At 51.7% G+C, this 20,420-nt stretch overlaps 1 protein-coding gene across 3 annotated transcripts in view; it reads left to right on the top strand.

Moving 5' to 3' along the window:
* ABCC1 (ATP binding cassette subfamily C member 1) overlaps positions 1-20,420 on the top strand; it is a 139,967-nt gene that overhangs the window by 34,410 nt on the left and 85,137 nt on the right. For 2 of the 3 annotated variants that reach the window (XM_042971137.1, XM_042971135.1), the window contains exons 1-4: positions 7,078-7,470; positions 9,524-9,649; positions 12,836-12,973; positions 13,909-14,034. In XM_042971137.1, the coding sequence (XP_042827071.1) occupies positions 7,231-7,470; positions 9,524-9,649; positions 12,836-12,973; positions 13,909-14,034 (630 nt within the window). In that variant the 5' untranslated portion in view covers positions 7,078-7,230. Of the gene's footprint in view, positions 1-7,077; positions 7,471-9,523; positions 9,650-12,835; positions 12,974-13,908; positions 14,035-20,420 lie in introns of those variants that run through there. The other variant, XM_042971136.1, reaches the window with a different exon arrangement.

The following is a 20,420-nucleotide window of genomic DNA, read 5'->3' as shown; positions in this document are numbered from 1 at the left end:
TTGATGGACATTTAGGCTCTTTCCATAATTTGGCTATTGTTGAGAGTGCTGCTGTAAACATTGGGGTACAAGTGCCCCTATGCATCCGTATTCCTGTATCCCTTGTGTAAATTCCTAGCAGTGCTATTGCTGGGTCATAGGTCGTCTCTACCTTTTATAATGTCCACTTTGTTCCCAGTTCTCCATGGTGGTGACACTTCTTCTTTCCCCTCCCAACTTTTGGTGCTTGTCTCGTAAATAGCCGAGACACCTGTAAATCCCACGTCCTCACCCTGCATCACTGGGGACGAGAGAGTAGCATCTTTGCTGTGATGGGACTGATGTGGATTAGGCGGCCCTTCTAGATCTAATCGCCAGCAAGCAGATGAAGGACTCTGCTGATTGCCTGGTTCTAACGAGGGCCTGGCCCAGGAGCTTTGCCCCGAGTGTGTGGCTGAGGGTGCAGGAGGCTTTGTTTATGAACGACGGCCAGGGGCTGTTAGCAGAGGAGGGGGGATGTATGTGTGGGTTGGGGTGGGGACAACGTAGAGCCAGTGCAGCGTGGCCCTTGGGAAGGTATCTTCCTGCCTAGTGCCTCGGCTTTCTCGTCTGTGTAATGGGGCTGGTGGCAGCGTCTCTTCTGAGGACCGGCTGACGTGCCTGGTACGTCAGGTGCTCAGCTGCCTGTCGTTATTCTGCCCCGGGAGACGGATGAGAGGTGACACCACTCAGTAGAAATTTCACGAACTCCCGAAGCACGCGGGCCAAGCCCACTTGGGCTCGTGCCCCACATCCTCGAGTGTCGGCGCTGAGGGCGGGGGATGGGGCGCATAAAAGGGTGACCGAGCTGTGGAGGCGTCCTGTGGAAGAAGCCGCGGCCGGGGGAATCCACGACGCACCTTCTGTACGATGGGTTCCTTGGACCACATTCCCCCCCGGGCACCCTCCTGGGCCAGCGCTGGTGACTGTTTCCTGGACTGGCTTCCCCCCAGGTTGAATGTTGTCACCAGCATCGGGCCGACGGCCGCTCTGTCCGCAGAATCAGAGAGCGGAGGTCATGCCAGCCTGATTTCCGAAGCCCCCCGGATCCGGGGGGCAGGGCCGCGGGAGGAGGAGCAGGATGGCGGCCAGCCCCCGGGTGGGGAGCCACGAGGGGCCGGCAGCCTCCCCGGGAATCGGGACCCTTCCCGAAGCCATCCAACGGGCCCTCTGCGTCACTGTTGCCCACGAAACCCCGAATGGCGGGGTCGCGCTGCGGGTCTCCGGGGACGGTCAAGGCGGGGCAGGGGTCCCTTCGCACAGAAGATTCCGTCCAGCCCCGGCCAGCGAGGGCCGCGCCGGAGGCCCTGACGCTGTTGTCTGCCCTCCGGTGACGGTCGTCAGGGCCACCGTTGGCCGGCTGAGGCAGGGGGCCCGTGGCCTACTGTCTGCTTCCCACAGCAGTGCAGCGTCACGTTCAGAAGCCCATCTTCCCTCTTCCCGTGCCCCCCTCCCCGGCCTCCCCCTCCCGCCTCTCCCTCCGGGTCAGGGCGGGCGTGTAGCAGGCGTGTGGCTTCGAGCGGGAAGCTGCTTCTGAAGAGCCCGCGCCTCCTTCGCTGAGCTGAGCGGTTTTCCGCCTCCCGTTGCCCGAGTCCCGTGTCCTTAGATGCTCCCTGGTTTCCTCCTGCTTACTTCCTGATTCGAGCGTTTCTCTGCGCTTTAAGCTTCCTGACTCTGGCCCGTGCTGGTGACAGTGGTGGCGATCATCAGTGATTATTAGCATCCGCTGCTGACAGTCACCGCTCGTCTCTGGACCCGGCCAGTCCCGGGCGAAGCACCTCTCGTGCCAGGCCGTTTGAAAGTGGCCGAAACCCCTCCAGGCCCTTGCATTTTCCTGACCATTTTACTGGTGAGGGGACTGAGGCTTGGACAAGTGAGGTGACCTGCACGGGTTCGCACGAGGTCAGGGCCTGAGTTTCAGGCCGTAGCTAGAAAGCCGGGGATCCTAGCCAGGTTCTACTTGGATGCGTTATTTTTTTCTTAAAAGCAAAGTAGGAAATGATGTTGGGCAGGGGAGGTGGGGGGAGGCATGGCATGGGTACCCAGAAGTTACCAGGTGAGGAGGAGAGGAGCGAAGAGTAAATACACATGGTCCTGGCACTGAGGTCTTTGCATGGTCCTTGTAGGACAGAGGTGTGGCTCAGTCGGTTAGGCATCTGACTTCGGCTCCGGTCATGCTCTCATGGTTCATAAGTTTGAGCCCCATATCGGGCTCTGTGCTGACAGCCTGGAGTTGGCTTTGGATTCCGTGTCTCCCTCTCTCTTTGCCTATACCCTGGTCACACCCAGTCTCTTTCTCTCTCAAAAAATAAATAAAAATTAAAAAAAAAATCATTGCAAAGGTTGGGGGTGGGGAGGAAAGCTGTTTTGGAGCAGGGTTGGGGGAAAGGAAAACTTCTTAAAGGAGATATCCAAGCTGGGTTTTGAAGGGTGTGTAGGAGTTTGTTACAGCAGAAAGACATTGCAGGGAGAGCATCTAGCAAGAAGTATCCCAAAGAACCATTGATTTGACCAGCAACTGGGGATTGCCTTGAAAGCAGGAACCCTGGCCCTCGTGAATCTCAAGAGTCTTGAACAATGCCTGACATGTGCTTGGTACATGCTTCTTTGAGCGAATGCCTGTGTTGACACATTGGAGTGGGAGAAATTATAGTAGAAACAGATGGGGCTCAAATGTGGAAGGCCTCATGAGCCGTAGCAAGGATCAGCTTTTGAAGGTGATAGGGAGCCATTTGAGGTTGTTACCCAGAGGGGAGAGGACAATCAGATCTGTCCTATTTATTAACACAAATATTAAAAAAAATTTTGAGAGAGAGAGAGAGAGAGACAGAGTGCGAGTGGGGGAGGGGCAGAGAGAGAGGGAGACACAGAATCCAAAGCAGGCTCCAGGCTCTGAGCTGTCAGCACAGAGCCCGACGCGGGACTCGAACCCATGAACCCTGAGATCATGACCTGAGCTGAAGTCAGACGCTCAAGTGACTGAGCCACCCAAGCCCCCCTGTTAACACAAATATTTAAGTCTGTAGATTTTCCTCTGAGCAGAAGCGTCATGGAAAGATCTTCCAATTTCACTCAACACCAAGGGAAAAGGAATTTAAGCTCCAGAGAGGTATTTTCCACCACCACGTCTGCAGAGGTCAGAAAGCTTGTAATACACGGTGTTGGGGAACTCGTCGTGCTTGTGCCTTGTGAGGTGGAGTATAAATTGATACCCCCTTGGGGGGCAATGTCTGTCTAAATTTTAAAAGCAGGGGCACCTTTTGTCCCAGCGGGTTCCCTTTTGGAAAGTCATCTTATAAATATGCTTGCGTGTGTGGGAAATGAGGCAGTTTCCAGGTTGTCAAATCCCTGCTGCATTGCTTGTCTCTTAGAGCAACCCAGTGCCCGCTCAGCAGGAGGCTGGTCAAATAAAGTCAAGTCCATCATTCAGCGGAATACCAAGCAACTGGAACAAAGAATGAGGAAACACTTTGTGTGCAGTGTAGGATGACCTTTCAGATCTGTTATTAAGTGAGAAAAGCTGGGCGCCCAGCTGGCTCAGTCGAAAGAGCATGTGACTATTGATGTCAGGGTCCTGAGTTTGAGCCCCACGTTGGGTGTAAAGAGTACTTCGATAAACTTAAAATTCTTCAGAGAAAAAAGCAAGGGACAGAACTGTGTAAGGAGTCTGTGGCCTTCCATTTGGTAACAGAAAATACGTATTTTTGTTAATATACACGCATAAAATAGTTTCTGGCAGGATGCACAAAAAAACAATAATGGTTGCTCCTAGAGACAGGACGTAGGGACTCGGGGTGGGAAGATGGCTGATCACTTTTCCTTTTTCAAAAGAAATAAAATTAAGTTCTCAAGAATAAGACCTCTAGGGGCGCCTGGGTGGCTCAGTCAGTTGAGCATCCAGCTTCAGCTCAGGTCATGATGTCACAGTTTGTGACTTTGAGCCCCACATCGGGCTCTGTGCTGACAGCTTAGAGCCTGGAGCCTGCTTCAGATTCTGTGTCTCCCTCTCTGCCCCTCCCCTGCTCACTGTCTCTCTCTCTCTTTCTCTCTGTCAAAAATAAATAAACATTAAAAAAAAATTAAAAAAAAAGGAATAAGACCTCTATTTTATTGATTAAAATCAGTGTCCGATATTTTTTTTAAAAAGCGAGATACAGAATGGGTTATGTATTGTGCTTTCTGGGGAAACAAGATAATGTATCTGGAAGATACTTGGGTGTTAGCAATGGTAGTTTTGCCTGTGGGGAGGAATGGGGGCTGCAGATTCGGGGAGGGAGGCTTCTCTTCCGCCACATGTATGCCATTGTGTGTGGTTTGAAAAATTTTTAGCTCATAGAATTAACACAGAGAAACATGGCTGGATGCCTGGGTGGTTGGGTGCGTGGGTGGGTGGTTGATGGGTGGGCATGTGTGCATGCATGGTTGCATTTGTAGAGGATGGGTGGATGGGTGGATGCATGCATGGGCAGATGGTTCAGTGGGTAGGTGGAGGAGTTGGTGCACGGATGGGTGAGCGGGTAGCTGGCTAGATAGACTAGTGGATGGATGATGTGTGGACGGGCTCATGGATGGGGGGGTAGGTAGGTATCTGGATGCATGAATGGATGTCTAGATACGTAAGGTAACTTGTTTGCCGTGAGTGGAAGGAAGCCCTGATGGGGGGGCCCGGAGGGCTGAAGCAGGGGAATGGTTAGGAAATGACTGCGGGAGTCCAGGCAAGGAATAATTGGGGATGTCTCACGCGAACCGACCTTCTGGTATACGTAAGTGCATACATTAAGGCACAGCATTGTGTTTCACTAGAAGGGCACATTCCTTCGGAATGAGCTTTTTCTGGCAACTGGTCAAGGAACGGCTCTGTATGTAACACAACCGCCAACAGTTCAATCTCGTTCGCACCACCACCTGAAGAATTACAAGGGGCGTGAAAGTAGTTAAAATAGTGGGTCTTCGACATAAATCATTCTTCTCCCTGGTCACATTCTTGTTGGCAAGGCCGTCTTCCACATGCCCAAGTCCCCAGAGGCATGACTTTTGTCCTTTTTCGGGTTTCTTTGCGTCTAGAAGTTTCCCAGCTAACCCCTTTGTGTGTGGTGACCTTTTCAAGTTTCTTTTTCAATGGTTTCTTGTTCTTGGTTCTGGAAAAAATAATTGTTGATATCGTAGAATAATTACACCTCAGAAGAAGCCGTTCAGGTGCCTCGTTAATACCCAGAGCTCCCTCACTCGCTCACTCTTTTTAAAAGTGAAATCCTTTCTTTTTATTAAGCATCTTAATAACCATTTTGAAGAGTAGACTTGAGTAGCGTTAAGTATATTCACGTTGTTGTGTGTAACGAGGTCCCTTTTCTGAGAAGCTCAAAGCTTGTCGTTTGATCAGATAGTCAAATGTGCTTTTTAAGTGAAATGATCTTTCTGTTCCCATTACCTTCGTGTTTTTTCAGTGTTCTTTGATGTGGCTTTAAGGCTTGTCACGGAGCTCTAAGATTCCAGGTTCCTTGGAGTTCCTTGGTGGTCTCGCTGAACTGAATGTGTGGAGGCTGTTGGCATCGGGGATCTCTGGAGCTTTCTGGAAGGCACGTCGGCCAGTGGTGGGGAGAGATTGCTGGGTGAGAAGTAGGCTGCATGGGGCCTTGACCTTGTCCTAAGCCAGGCCGCTCCCCAGCTCCTGGAGATGGCTGTAAAACAGGATTTTGGGTTCCGTGCTGCCAGATTTTCCTGCTTTTCTGAGAGAAGCCAGATCTAAGTTTTTTCACGAAGTTTCCCGATTTTGGATGTTGGCAGCTAAGCGAAGATGATTTTTAAAAGCGTGCGAAAACAGGAGTAACAACAAACCGTCTCTGGGCCAAATTGGCCTGAGGGCCACCTGTTTTAGACCTCTAATCTTACCTGACCTAGTCATGGTAGAAATAGGAAATTAAGACCCACGGTTGGGGAATAACTTTTCCCAAAGTCGTGTAACTGGTCAGTGGTCAAATCAGGACTCGAATTCAGTTCTTCATTATAGAAGTCCTAACTGTTGGTTCAAAGTTTTTTCCTGGGCAGATAAACCCATTCTGTTTATTACGTGTCTGGCTACTTATCTGTTTGACATGTTTCTTTTTTAAGTTAAAAGCTTTTTATTTTAGACAGAGGGTGCAAGTGAGGGAGAGGGGCAGAGAGAGAGAGAGAGAGAGAGAGAGAGAGAGAGAGAAATATCTTAAGCAGGCTCCACCCTCTGCTTAGAGCTCAACAGAGGGCTCCATCCCACGACCCTGGGATCATGACCTTAGCCAAAATCCAGTCAGACATTCAACTCGCTGAGCCCCCCCGGGCGCTCCTATTTGGCATGTTTCTAATGAAATGCATGTGGGTTTTTAAAAAAAAATAAAAGCAATTGAACCAAGTTTATTTCTGAGGCTGGATAACTTAGTGGTTCGGTGCAGGGACTTCCGAATCAAGTTGTCTGGGTTCGAATTGGGCTTCACATCTTACCAGCGGGGTGATGCAGGAACGAATCACCAAACCTCTGTGTGCCTTAGCTTTCCCTCGTGAAAGGGGAATGATGAAGTACTCACAGAATGAAGGGAGGCAATCCATATAAAGAACTTAGAATAGGGTCCCCTTAGCACAGAGGACTGCCGTTTGGGGGTTATCCCTGATGCCGATGCAGGTGATGCTAATGGTCGTGATGCTGGCGGTGGTGGGGCTGAAGCAGACTTTCTAAAGCCCTCAGCTGACAAGATTGCAAAGTAGAATGATTCATGACGTCCCAAGGATTCCTTAGCTGACAGGAGAATACCCTTCTGGCTTCCTCCAAATGGCAGTGCCCATCTCTTGTACGATTGTGGAGCTTGCGACAGGTCCTAGGACCTAACTCTTATGTGAGACAGGGCCTACCTCGATTCCTTCTTTCTTTAATGTTTAAGTTTGTTTATTTCTCTTGAGGGCGGGAGGGGCAGAGAGAGAATCCCAAGCAGGTTACGAGCTGTCCGCGCCGAGCCCAACGCAGGGCCGAAACCCACAAAGCGGGAGGTCATGACCTGAGCCAAAGTGAAGGATTGGGGGCCCAGCCGGCTGAGCCGTCCAAGCGCCCCTCTGTTTCTTATTTTTTGTTTCATAGTCTCGCTGGCTCCTGGCCTCTCCAGTTTGCGTGTGCTGCCTCAGAGGGCCTCAGGTGGACGGAGGGCCTTGTCTGTTTTCCTCAGCCCGTCGTATCTAGCTTTGCACTCGATGCAGACGTCTGTGGCTCTTTGGCGCAGCCTCTTGACCGTGACCCTGTGTTCCTGTCCGCAGGAGTGGAGTGTGACATGGAACACCAGCAACCCCGACTTCACCAAGTGCTTTCAGAACACCGTCCTCGTGTGGGTGCCTTGTTCTTATCTCTGGGTCTGCTTCCCTTTCTACTTCCTCTATCTCTGCCACCATGACCGGGGCTACATTCAGATGACACATCTCAACAAAACCAAAACTGTAAGTCGCTTGGGATTGCCTCCTGGTGGGGGAGGTGGGGTGTGCTCGGGTGGGGGTGGCGGCTGGTGAAGACTGACCTGCTTCTTGTACTTCAGTGGCCCTGGGTTCCTTTTTCTAGAAGGCGGACGAGTGATGTGGTGGATCAAGGCTGAGGCTCTGGGTTCAGACGTGGGTGCAGACGCTGGCTCCTCGGCTCGCTGGCCGTATGACCCGAGGCTGTCTTTTTTTATTACCCCAAAAGTGTCGTTACCTTGACAGAATTTCAAATTGCGGAAGCTCGGCAAGGAAGATCCCAGGAGCTCCCACTAGCCCTGTACACCTGCTAGTCACGGTCACAATTTCTAACACGTTTCCACCTTTGTTTTGTGCTTTGCTCTGGCACTCTCCCTGGACGCGTTTGTTTTTTCCTGAAGCATCTGAGAACCGGAACCATCCCTGCTACGTGGACCCTTGATTCTTCAGTGTGTCTTTTCTCAAAACGGATATTCTCTCACGTAATGGCAGTACAGTTAGTAGAGGCCATGGGCGTAATACTTTTAAAAAGAATCTACTGCCTGCGTCCGATTTTGTCACTTGTCCCAATACTGTCCTTTCCAGCGCCCCCACCCCCCTCCAACCCCAGCTTGGGATCCTGTCCAGATCCTGTACTGCTTTTAGTCACGGGGGGTCTCTTTTGGTTTTCATACTTCCCAAGACTGATTTCCATAAAAAGAGGGAAACTTGAGTGGTTTCACTGAGGCTGTCCCTTTGCCCATAGGACCCTCATCGAAACCCGTCTCATTCATCCCACGTGAAACGCTGTCGATTTCCCTGTCCTCAACTAGATCCAATGTCTTTCTCTTGAACACTTTGTACTTTTTGGGGAGAGCAACGTCTCCCTTTAAAATGTTAAACAGAGGGCGCCTAGGGGACTCAGTCGGTTAGGCGTCTGACTTGATTTCGGCTCAGGTCATGATCTCACAGTTTGTGAGTTCGAGCCCCACATAGGGCTCTGTGCTGACAGTGCGGAGCCTGCTTGGGCTTCTCTCTCCCTCTCTCTCTGCCCCTCCCCTGCTCGTGCTCTCTCTCTCTCTCTCTCTCTCTCAAAATAAATCAATAAACTTAAAAAAAAAAACAAAAACAGAACTGAGAAACAGTCTTTAAAAATTAAAAAAAAAAAAAAAAAGTAAAACGGATTTTACCAAAAAACAAAAAAAAAGCCTTGCCTAGAAGCCCTCCAGTAGCTTCTTACCACAGGGAATAAAATGTTCACAGGGGCCCAGCTTGATCTGGCCCCAGGTTCCTCTTCAGCCATCTACCGCACTCATTGCTCATTACATAGCAACCATAAGCCAGTCACGTATGTTCGTGCCTCAGGGCTTTTGCACTTGCTGTTCTCTCTGCCTAAATTGTTCTTTCCTTCAGATAGCCACGTGTGGCTCATTACCTGTATGTCACCGGATTGGAAAGGCCTTCCCTGACCACCCTGTGTCATGTGCTACCTTTTCATGTCGCTTACTCTCTCTCTGGTATTCTATATTTTTCCAGTTTGTTTCTTGCCCATTTCTTCCCACGAGGGTCTCAGCTCCACAAAGGCACGGATTTTTGTGTGTTTTGTTCCCTGTTGTATCCTTGGCACTTTGAAAAGTATGTGGCCCTTAGTAGGCCCCCAGTGAACTTGGGTTGGATGAATGTTGTTTAGTGAACGCTTATTATAGGAGGGGCCTTATGCAAGCATCCAGGGTGGCAGATGGAGGTCAGCCGTAGACTGAGATCTTGAGTTGTCAGGGGAAGGGAAGAGCAGTGCACGGACAACGAGAGTCTTGCCTTGGGTATGAGAGGACGTCGTACTCTGGTTACAAACTGGTGTGTGATGCCGCAGAGGGTGGCTCCCCCTCCCCAGGACTTGCGCGTGTTCCAGAGGGTGTGTGGTGTGCTATGTCTAAGGACAGCTGATGGTTGAGGGCTTGGCTGGTCCCTCCAAGGCTGAGCTTTTGGTGGGGAGTTGTGGGGCGGGGGTGCTAGGGAAAGTTCCAGTGCTGTCCCTCGTAAGACGTGTGTACTTCTTTTCCAGGCCTTGGGATTTTTGCTGTGGATCGTCTGCTGGGCAGACCTCTTCTACTCTTTCTGGGAAAGAAGTTGGGGCAAATTCCTGGCCCCAGTGTTTCTGATCAGCCCAACCCTCTTGGGCATCACTATGGTAAGTAGGAGCCAGCTGTCTACCGGGCCCCGCGGAGACCAAAACTAGCGGCCAGCGTTTAGAAATTCGGGGCACCTGGGTGGCTCCGTCGGTTAAGCGTCCGGCTCCGGTCGTGATTTCATGGGTTCGTGAGTTCGAGCCTCGCCTCTGGCTCCCCACTGACCGTGCAGAACCTGCTTGGGATTGTGTCTCTCCCTCTCTCTCTGTCCCGCCTCTGCACGTCCTCTCTCTGTTTCTCAAAGTGAATGCATAAACTGAAAAAGAAATGAGAAGATCTCACATCTCCCGGTAAAAATCCAAAAATCTGGCTCCTCTTGAAAAAGTCACAGGCGACACCAGCAACCTCCTAGTTTTCTCGGGCCAGGAGTTGGAGACAAGACCGACTCAGTTCCTGTCCTCATGGAGTATATGTCTGGTTGTGCGAACAGACACTCGATGAATGAGTCCCCAAAAAGGCACAAAAGGTTTGCTCTTGTGCGAAGCACTGCAAGGGTGAAGTTTGGCAAATGTATGGGGTCTGGGGGCTAGGCAGGAAGGGGTGATGGAGCTGAAGCTGAAGGATGAGCAGGATGTTACAAAGTTGCATAGTCTGCGGGCAGAGGACTCTCCATTTGGAGAGAATAACACGTGCAACAGTCCTGGGGTCAGAGGAAAAAATGGAGAGTTGGCCTGTGTGGCTGAGGGAGAGGGAGTAAGAGTGAGGGAGGGCAGCTGGGACGGCAGCAAGGGCAGAGGGCTGACCTCATAGGACCTTGAGCTTCAGGTTAAGTGGGTTTGGTTTTCTTCTTCATTCCCAAACTTGGGTTGTAAAAAACTTCCTTGCGCCATGGGCCCCTTTCTCCTTGGCCAGTCAGGTCTCAGGATAATGTCCTTAACACAAACGCATAGGATCACAGAGGACACCCTTCAGGCACACACGTGGATATATGTGAAGAATTTGTGATTACATTTATGTTTCCACTTGAGGTTTAACTTACATATGGTAGGACTCACTTTTTCTTCTTAAATAAGTTCCTAAGTTTTGATAAACCCACTCACACTGCCAGCTCCACAACCGGGATCTGCAGCAGCCCATCACCCCCAAAAGTTCCGTCGTGCTGCCCCCCCTCTGTGGGCAGCCCCAACCTCCACACCCCCGTCCCCTGGCAACTACTGGTGTGTTTTCTGTCCGTGTCACTTTGCCTTTTCCAGAACGTCATGTGAATGGCACTCTGCTGGCTGGGGCAGTTTGAGGCTGACTTCTCTGACCTGTTGTGTGAATCCAGAGAGGTTTTTTTTTTGTTTTTTTTGGTTTTTTTTTGCAAGCTGCTCAGTGTATTTGATGGCATGGTTTTGCCATACAGTGTCTATCCATTGTTGAGTAAAACCAGTTAGCAAAAGGGGTGCGTGTGTGGCTCAGTCGGTTAAGCATCCCAGTCTTGATGTCACGGTCATGAGACAGAGCCCCAAGTCTGGCTCTGCTCTGGGCATGGAGGCTGCTTAAGATTCTCTCCCTCTCCCTCTGCCCCTCGCCCGCGCACGTTCTGTCATTCATAAATATATAAATAAATAAATGCATGCAACGAAAGATTAAGAAGCAAAATAGATATATGCATTTCAAATCAAGATCTACCAGCGGGTAGGATGCCTCTGTAATTCCCGAGCAGTGATGACTATACGTGATAGTTGGACATGTAACGTCTTCAGTTGTATATTTTCAGATAGGATTTCTTTTCAAATTTTCTTTTTTAATGTTTCTTTTGGCGAGAGCACGAGCTGGGGAGGGGCAGAGAGAGAGAGGGAGACACAGAATCGGAAGCAGGCTCCAGGCTCTGAGCTGTCTGCACAGAGCCTGACGTGGGGCTCGAACTCATGAACTGTGAGATCATGACCTGAGCTGAAGTCGGACCGCTCAACCAACTGAGCCACCCAGGCGCCCCTTCAGGTGGGATTTCTAATGGTGACGGTGTCCCAGGTACTACTAATACTACGTGGTTTATTGCCATCACTCACAGCTGGGGATGCTGATGAGGGAAAGTGAAGCTATAGTTGTTTTCCTGTCCAAGTTCATGGATCCCTGGGTCCCAGCCACAGCCCGTCCTTGGACCCCAGGTTGAAACCCCAAGTCCTGAAGGGAGAGGTTTTGAGCGAGGGTGTGTCACGCCTGGCTCTGTGTATTGAAAAGCCGACTGTGGCCTCTGAGTGGAGAGCGGATTGGATTGTTGGGGCAGAACTGGAAGCTGGGAGTCCAGTGGGGGGCCCGTGGGGTGACCCAGAGTGTTGGGAGGGAGCTGAGGCCAGGGTGAGCAGTGGCTAAAGTGAGGATCTGCCTTGATGGCAGATCTGCAAGTTTCTGATAGATTGTAGGGAGTGAGAGAGATCCCCCCCCCCCCCAGGTGCATAGATGAGGACAGACAGGCGGTTGTGTTTCTGGGGAGTAAGGGCAGGGGCCGTGGGTGACCCTTCAGCTCCTCGTGTTGCCCAGAGGAGAAGAATTCGTCCCAGTCAGGGATGGGATTTGAACATAGGTCTTTCTACCTGTAATTAAAGGCTTGGCCCACTGCCTGTTTTTGTCAATAAAGTTTTATTGGCACTCAGCCATGCCCATTCATTCAAGAAAAAGTGGGCCTATGTCTGTTCCAAAAAACATTTTTTTAATGTTTACTTATTTTTGAGAGACAGAGACAGAGCATGAGCGGGGGAGGAGCAGAGAGAGAGAGAGAGAGAGGGAGACACAGAATTCGAAGCAGGCTCCAGGCTCTGAACTGTCAGCACAGAGCCCGACGTGGGGCTGGAACCCACCAACGGTGAGATCATGACCTGAGCCAAAGTCGGAGGCTTAATCGACTGAGCCACCCAGGTACCCTGCCTACATCTGTTCTAAACTGAGCTTCCCCCCCACAACTTTTCATCCAGCCCCAGATCTATTCATGATCTTCTTAAATTCCCACAACCTTCAAGTTAGATGCTATTGGCATTTCCGTTTTGCAGATGAGGCAGCGGAAGCTCAGAGAAGTTCAGTGAGTTGCTCAGGGTCACCCAGCAAGGTGAGAGCGGAGCTGGTTTTGGAGCCAGGTCCCCCCCAGGCTGTTTTTTGCACCACTGAGCTGAGGACAGCCCTGCTCCAGTCCTGACAGCTGCCGGGGTTGTGGGCGGCCGTGGGGCCCGGTCTTGTGACAACTCCTGTTGTATGCTTCTCTCTTCCAGCTGCTTGCTACCTTTTTAATTCAGCTCGAGAGAAGGAAGGGAGTCCAGTCCTCGGGGATCATGCTCACTTTCTGGCTTGTAGCCCTACTGTGCGCCCTTGCCATCTTGAGATCCAAAATCATGACTGCCTTAAAAGAGGTAAGTGGTGGCCTCGAGCGGCCCTTGGGAAAGGTGCTTATTCCTTCCAGCTTATGCAGAAATCGTGCATTGCCCTGGGATCCAGACAGTGAGTAGTATATGGGCCCAGCTTCTTCCCCCAGGGATTTCGCTAACTCATTCAGCCTTCCATCTAGAACGTTCTTTCTTCAGAGCCCCATTTACTTGTGTAGCTTCAGGGGCCCATGTGGGTTCTCTAGGGGTGGGAGCCCCAGACAGGTGCACACCACCCTCTGAGCCCCAGTCAGCAGTGAACAGCAAGGCAAGTCAACTGTAGATAATCTTTAGTGTGCACCAGAGCTGAGCGGGGAGTGGTGTTCACAGAGCGGCTGCCCCCCTAGGGGGCCCGATACTTGACTAAGGTTTTTTTCCATGAAGAGTCTTACCGACTGCTGACAGTTACTCCGACAGGGTTTCTGAGCCTCAGCACTAATGGACATTTTGGACCGGAGATGTCTTTGTTGTAAGAGACTGTCCTGACCTTTGTAGGATGTTTGTGGGGCATCCCTGGCCTCCGCCCATGGATTCCAGTAGCAGACCCCAAGTCAGGGTGAACAGAAATGTCTCCAGATGCTACTAGATGTTCTTTGGGAGGCAAAATCCTCTGTGATTGAGAACCACTGATCTGTTTATACATGGAGAAACTCAAGTGCACAGAGGCTGAGTGAACTGACAAAACCCCGTGGCCAGTACGAGCGGGGCCAGGCCTTGAACGTGGGCCGGTTAACTCTCAAGCCTGAGCCTCCTTTTGCCACATTGGATGCCCTCACCAGGCATCCGGGAGCACGCCGTGATGGGACTGCCTCTCTTCTGTTAGGGCAGGAAAGCTTATTACTGGGTCTGCACCTGCTCCCCGGCCTCTGCAGGCTGCTTCCAGAAAGTGACCTTCTCTTCCTCCTTCCTTGCCACACTTCTAGGGTGCTGAAATTGACGTGTTTCGAGATGTCACTTTCTACATTTACTTTTCCCTCGTGCTGATTCAGCTCGTGTTGTCCTGCTTCTCGGACCGATCGCCCCTGTTCTCTGAAACCATCCACGACCCCGTAAGTGTGATCGGAGACACGGGTGTGTGTGTGTGTGTGTGTGTCTGTGTGTGTGTGAAAAATATTATACGATGTTAGCTAACATCGATTAGACACTTGTTCTGTGACAGTATCATCCACGTGGGATCTCGTTCCATCTTCCCCCCTACCCCACCAAGGCCCAGAGAGAGAGGTAACATCCTCCTTCCCACTCTACAGATGGAAAAACTGAGGCCTCTGTGTGCCTAGGGGACTTAAGGAAGGAATCTGCTTTATACTTGTAAACGTCTGTGTCTTACAGGCCTGCCGGTTTGATCATTTGGTTGCCATAGCGATTTTAGAAAATGTCAGCAAAACATTTAAACATGAAGATATTTCCCCTTATAACAATGCAGGTTTTCTAGAATAATGAAAAGTTGTGTCACTATTCGGGCCATTGCCCCCCACAGCAGTACTTGAGCTCCGCGGAGGAGTGCGGCCCTAGTCTACACGGTGCCCAGCACTCCCTCTTGTATTACACAGTCTGCTTCCTTCTTTCGTGGTATGTCCCTGGCCCTTGAGGGATTTGAGTTTGAGACCCTGAGTCTCTTCTGTTATTTTGAGGGAAGCAGGAATCTTCTCTGGACCAGTGGGTGTGAGTGGGTGCGGTAGAAATGACCAGTCTTCCTGTTGACAGAATAAAAGGGAACATAGCCGTTGACCACTGTTGCCTCCGTTCTTCCTCCTGGCTTCCCCCTTTTCCTTCCTCTTTGCCCCTCTCCCTCCTTCTCCCTCCCTCGTTCCATCTGGTGCCAAGTGCCAGGCCCCGGTCTGGGCACAGGGCTTTGGCAGTGCCTAACACAGAGATCTTGCCCACCTCAGGCTTCTGTTGTCGTGTGGGCCGGAGGGACAGTCTGTAACCCTGGACCCAAGTGTATATCAGTCAGGTGGCAGTGAATCTTGAGGAGGAGAGGAAAGCATGGAGAAGAAATGCATGTGATGGTTGAGGGTCGTGTGCAGTTTCGAGTTGATAGGAGCCATCAGGGAAGGCCTCCCTCATGAAACCTCACTGCGGTGCGGGAGCGAGCTGAGCAAATACCAGATGAAGAGTGGTCCAGGCGGGGTTGGCAAGTGCAAAGGCCCTGGGGCAGGAGCTGCCATGGACTGTCAAGGGAGCAGCAGGAAAGGCCAGTGTGCCTGGAGCAGCATGAGGCCACAGAGGGCTAAGACATGGCGTCTCAGAGGTGGGGACCGTCGCCTGCAGTTGTGTGAGCCATTGGACTTTACTCTGAGTGGGAGGGGAACCTTTGGAGCATTTATTTGACGCTTTGTTCGTGGCTAGTCAGCTGTTAACTGGCAAAATGGCAGCAAGGGCAGTTCTCAGCTGCTGCGATTCTCTGGGGTTTGGCCTGAGCCTCATCAAAAGGCTGAGGCTGCCTTCGTGGAGGGCGAAGGCAGCTGTGGGGAATCGGCTCTGAGGAGCCGGGTTTTTACGTCTAAAAAACATAGGTGTGCGTGTTTGCATATGTGCATGTTGTTGTACGTGTGCACATGCATCTGTTTTCGCTCACGTGTGCGTGTGCATATGCGCGTTAGCGTGTTCTTGGGCGCGTGTGTGTGTTTGTACGTGTGCAAAGTTCACAAGGGCAGCGATGACGCCTGGGGCGCCCACTGGATCCCGGCTCAGGCCTGCCACAAAGGAGAGGGGCTCACATGTCTGTGGCTGCCGTGTCTCCTGCTGAGCAGGGTTTGTGCGCATGGCGGTGGGTGTTGGTCAGCAGCATGTCCCCATCAGGAAACATTTATTTGTTTATTTTCAATTTATTATGTTTTTTTACATTCATTTTTGAGAGACAGAGCACAAGCGGGGGAGGGGCAGGGAGAGAAGGAGACGCAGAATCGGAAGCAGGTTCCAGGCTCCGAGCCGTCAACACAGAGCCCGACGTGGGGCTCGAACTCACAGACCGCAAGATCATGACCTGAGCTGAAGTCGGACGCTTAACCGACTGAGCCAGCCAGGCACCTCGGGAGAGGAAATTTCTGATGTCTGGTTCCCTCTGGGGATCTGGATAAAAATTCCTTTTTCTTTTTTCCCCGGGTGCCCATACATTAGGGTGGTTCGTAGAGCTGGCTTTTTCCTCCATTGTGCTTTCTGTGTTCCCAGCGGCCTGGGCCTTGGGCCTGCTCTGCCACACTGGGGCAGCTGGAGGCTGGGGTGCCCAGGACTGGGACACTCTGTGTCTTGTCCCCAACCATTCAATTTTAGGAGTCTAAGCTTACAGAGATGGTTGGACCGTTAGACCCTAACTCACACCCTAAATCTGATGGTGACAGCACGAAGCCTGCTTGGGATTCTCTCCGTCTCCCTCTCTCTTTCTGTGCACTCCCACTCTCAAAATAAAAAAACTAGTAGTTTATTGTTACGTTTCATAGTTCTGGCTGTTGCCCGGGCTCAGCTGCGGTTCTCCCTCGGGGTATCCCTGGTGGTAGCAGTGGGAAGGCGGCTTCTCACTCACTGGGCTGGTGGTTAGCACCAGCCCCTGGCCGGAGCCTCAGCTAGGGTTGACGGTCCATGTCAGGGTGGCTTGGGTGATCTCACAGTGTGGTGGCCTGTGTCTGAGAATGAGTGTTCCTAGAGAGAGTGCCAGGCAGAAGCTGTGTCACCTCTTACGACCCAGTCCCAGATATCACACAGTGTCACTCCTGCCACAGTCTGTTGATGGAGGCATCCACAGAAGTCAGCCTGGGTTCGAGGGCTGGGGACACAGACCCCACTTCTAGATGGGGGAGCGGTCAGGTCTCGTTCTAAGATGAACTCATGAGATGGCAGATAATGTCTGGCCCTCTTTGGACAGTGCAGTCTGCTGTGTACCCGCAGGAAGCTTGTGGCCTCGCGGGGGACAGCCATTGAACGGGTGGGCAAACAGCCGTGTACCTGCAGTTGAGGTGCAGGCTGGGAAGGCTGGGAATCAGCTTATGGGACTTAGATTTGTGACCCCAGGCAAGTCCCTCCTCCTTTCAGGACCTCACTGTTCCCTTCTTGAAAGTGGGTTGAGCCCCATTTGGTGCTGGGATCTGAGGCCGGTGATCAGGGAGAGGAGGACACCATTAGGTGCTTTCTCTGCCTGTCTGTCCATTATCCTCAGGGCTCCCATCACAGCGGAGCCCAGAAGATGGGGAGAGCCCAGCCCCAGCTGCTGTCCTGACTTCGGAGCCGCAGTCACATGTTGTCTGTGCACACAGGGAGCAGTCAGCCTTGCCCTGGGGCGGCCAGGGGCAGGTGGGGCCTGGGTGGGAGCTGGCAGCACTGGGCTTCTCCAGGCTCGCTCCTGCTGAGTCACCAAAGTCGGCCTCCTCTCCAGCTGGCCCTGTGCCCTTTGCATGACTCAGACGGCTGTGCTGGCCCTGGTTTTTCCGTGGGGCTGCTCCCCTCTGTACCTCCAGGCCCTGGGCTGCCTGGAATCTGGGAGCGGCTCATCTAGCCTTCCGGGGCTCTCTTGGGGTTCCTGTCTGGCCCTTTCTGTGATCCTTGTTGGCCCCAAGGCTACTGCTTAGAATGGGGCCCGTGAGAGGAGGGAGGTGTTTCCTTTTGCCCTTGGAGGCATCAACGGCAAATGTGGTCATATAGCGGACCCCCACTCCTCAAAGTGGGGTCTTTGGAACGACGGCACTGGCATTCCCCGGGTGCTGTTAGAAATCCAGAGTCCTGGGCCCGCTGAGCCCTGCTGGGTCATAGCCTCATTTTAGCAGGATCTACGGGTGGTGCACAGTTGAAAAGCATTGGTTTAGGACATTTAAAACACATGTAAAACTGCCCAGCTCATTTGGCATAAGAGGTAGTTTTAGTCCTGTCCATAAATATGGGAAATATTTCCCCCAGCACTTTGCTGTGAACGCGGAAAGTGAGTACCCATCCACTCTCCAGTTCGATTCTACAGTTAACATTGTGCTCAACTTGCTTTATCACATATCTGGCCAACCAGCCAGCCAACTGGCTCATTTTTTTGGTATCTGAAACGTACTTTGAAATACTTAGTATGCGTTACCCAGACATTTGCACCATGCAAACCACTAGCCAGAGTGCAGTATCTGTATATGCTTCTGTTTTATGTTTTTCTTAAAGCAGAATTTGCATAGTGAAATTCCTGAATGTAAAAGTTACCGGTTGAGGAGTTGTGACAAATGAGTAATAGCCCAAGCCCTTATCAAGCTACAGAACACTACCAGGACCCCAGAAAGTTCCCTCCTGCCCTTCATGGTCAGTCTTGACCCCTCATACAATAGAGGCAGCCACTGAACATGGACTGCTTTGTGAATGCATCGTAAAGTCTGTTTAAAAAAAATATTTTTTAATGTGTCTTTATTTTTGAGAGAGAAAGAGCATGAGCAGGGAAGGGGTGGAGAGAGAGGGAGTCACAGAATCCGAAGGAGGCTCCAGCCTCTGAGCTGTCAGCACAGAGCCCGACACAGGGCTGGAACTCGAGAACGGTGAGATCATGACCTGAGCCGAAGTCAGACGCTTAACCGACTGAGCCACCCAGGCACCCCTCATAAAGTCTGTTCTTAAGGCTTCTCTCCTTTATGCTGTTGGTCACTAGTGGTTTGGTATTGTGCAGGGGTGCAGGGTGGAGGGGCTCTGGGTACTGAAATGAACAAACTTGACCGTTGAGGAGGGGGCACCGGGCAAATAAACCAAGAGCTGTGGACAGTGGGGCTCCGAGGCAGGAAAGTGCTGGGGGCTGAGGGGCTGGAGGAGAGGTTCCTAACTCAGCCTGAGGCTCCAGGGCCAGCGTCCAGGGGAGGGGAGGCCTGAGTCTGAGAAACGAGAGGCGTCGGCCGGGCTTGTAAGGCCGGACAGGACGGGGCTCCCGGTCGAGGAACCAGCACGTAAAAAGGTCCAGCTGTATAAAGGACCTTGTAGGTGTTTGGGGAACTGCAGTGTTCTGCTTGGTTGGTTCGGAGGGACCTAGAGCTGAGCTTGCAAAATCAAGGGTAGAGTTGCATGTCACCGTGAAGACTTGGGATTTGGCCATGTTGGAAGATTCTCAGCGTGGGGGGGGGGGGGGTGACACGCTCAGGTTGCAGGTGTTTTCGGGGACCCCTCTGGCTGAAAGTAGGAGGGTGCCTGGGACACGGAGGGGCTGGTGGCACTTAAATGGCCAGCTCAGCAGCTCAGGCGGGTCAGGAGGAGGGCGGAGCCAGTCAGTGACCCTGTGTGTTGTCTTTTTAAGTTTCTTAGTCCTCGAAGCCTCCTGATGAGGCAGGGCTGTGAGTCTCATCTTATACATGAGGTTACTGAGGGCCAGAGTGGTGAAGTGTCTTGCCTGAGTTCACCAGGCTGGATCAGAAGCTCTTCCTCAGGGTGGCACACCCGAGTGTGTATCTCTTGGAAGGCCCTGGGAGCACCCCCAGACTTTGAATCAGTAGCTCTTGGCGGGACCCATGCCTTTGCAATTCTAACGGCTTCCCAGGCGCCGTGGATGCTGGCAGTGGGGGACCCCGTCGGAGAACCCCTGCTGTAAGCTGTATGGCTGTGTCATCCTCCCCTTACTGCTGGGCATCTGGGTGGTGCAGAGTTCGAGTAACCGGCAGGAGACTAAAAGAGTCAAAACCAGAAATGCTGAGCGGGGATCCCGAGCATTTCTGACAAAAAGGCCAGAGTGCTGAAAGACCCATTCCCCAAACTGCCTGGTGGGAGACAATGAATGACCAGCTCTTAAAGAACCAGTGCTTGGGGCTGTTGTACCAAATTGGTTTAAGCCACGTGGGTTTTGGCCAAATCGCCGGGTGCCAGATACAGATGCCAAAGAATGTGGCTCTCTCTGTACATTGCATAAATCAGACTCTCTCTCCCTCTGCCTTCATCCAGGGCTTGTCTGAATTACTCTCCTTTCTAGGTGAATGGGGGACCAGTGAATAAGCTTCCTACATGCAGGGACAGGAGTTAGCTCTGCTTCAGCCTCCAAGGCTGGGAAACCCCCTCACTGACAGCGTTGCCATTCATGAGTTACATCAGAATGTTCTGCTTGGTTTCCATTGAATGGAATGCGGTCTGGGTTCTCATCCAGCGCCCAACCCATTTCTTTTTCTTTTTTTTACATTATCGGTTCTTGGGGCGCCTGGATGGCTCCATCGGTTAAGCATCTGACTCTTGGTTTTGGCTCAGGTCATGATTTCAGGGATTTGTGAGTTTGAGACCCGCGTCGGGCTCTATACTGATGGCATAGAGGCTGCTCGGGATTCTCTCTCTCCACTCTCCCCCGCTCGTGCCGTCTCTGTCTCTCTCAAATAATAAATAAATAAACGTAAAAAAACGTAAATAATAAATAAATAAACGTAAAAAATAAATAAATGTAAAAAAGAGCTCAAGTTGTTTTTATCAAATAAAGCCTTCTATGTCAGATAGGGGCTTCCAGAAACCAGATTCC

Source organism: Panthera tigris, chromosome E3 (assembly GCF_018350195.1).
Source record: "Panthera tigris isolate Pti1 chromosome E3, P.tigris_Pti1_mat1.1, whole genome shotgun sequence".
NCBI lineage: Eukaryota > Metazoa > Chordata > Mammalia > Carnivora > Felidae > Panthera > Panthera tigris.
The sequence above is the reverse complement of the archived record's forward strand: the minus strand, read 5'-3'. Positions and strand labels throughout refer to the sequence as shown.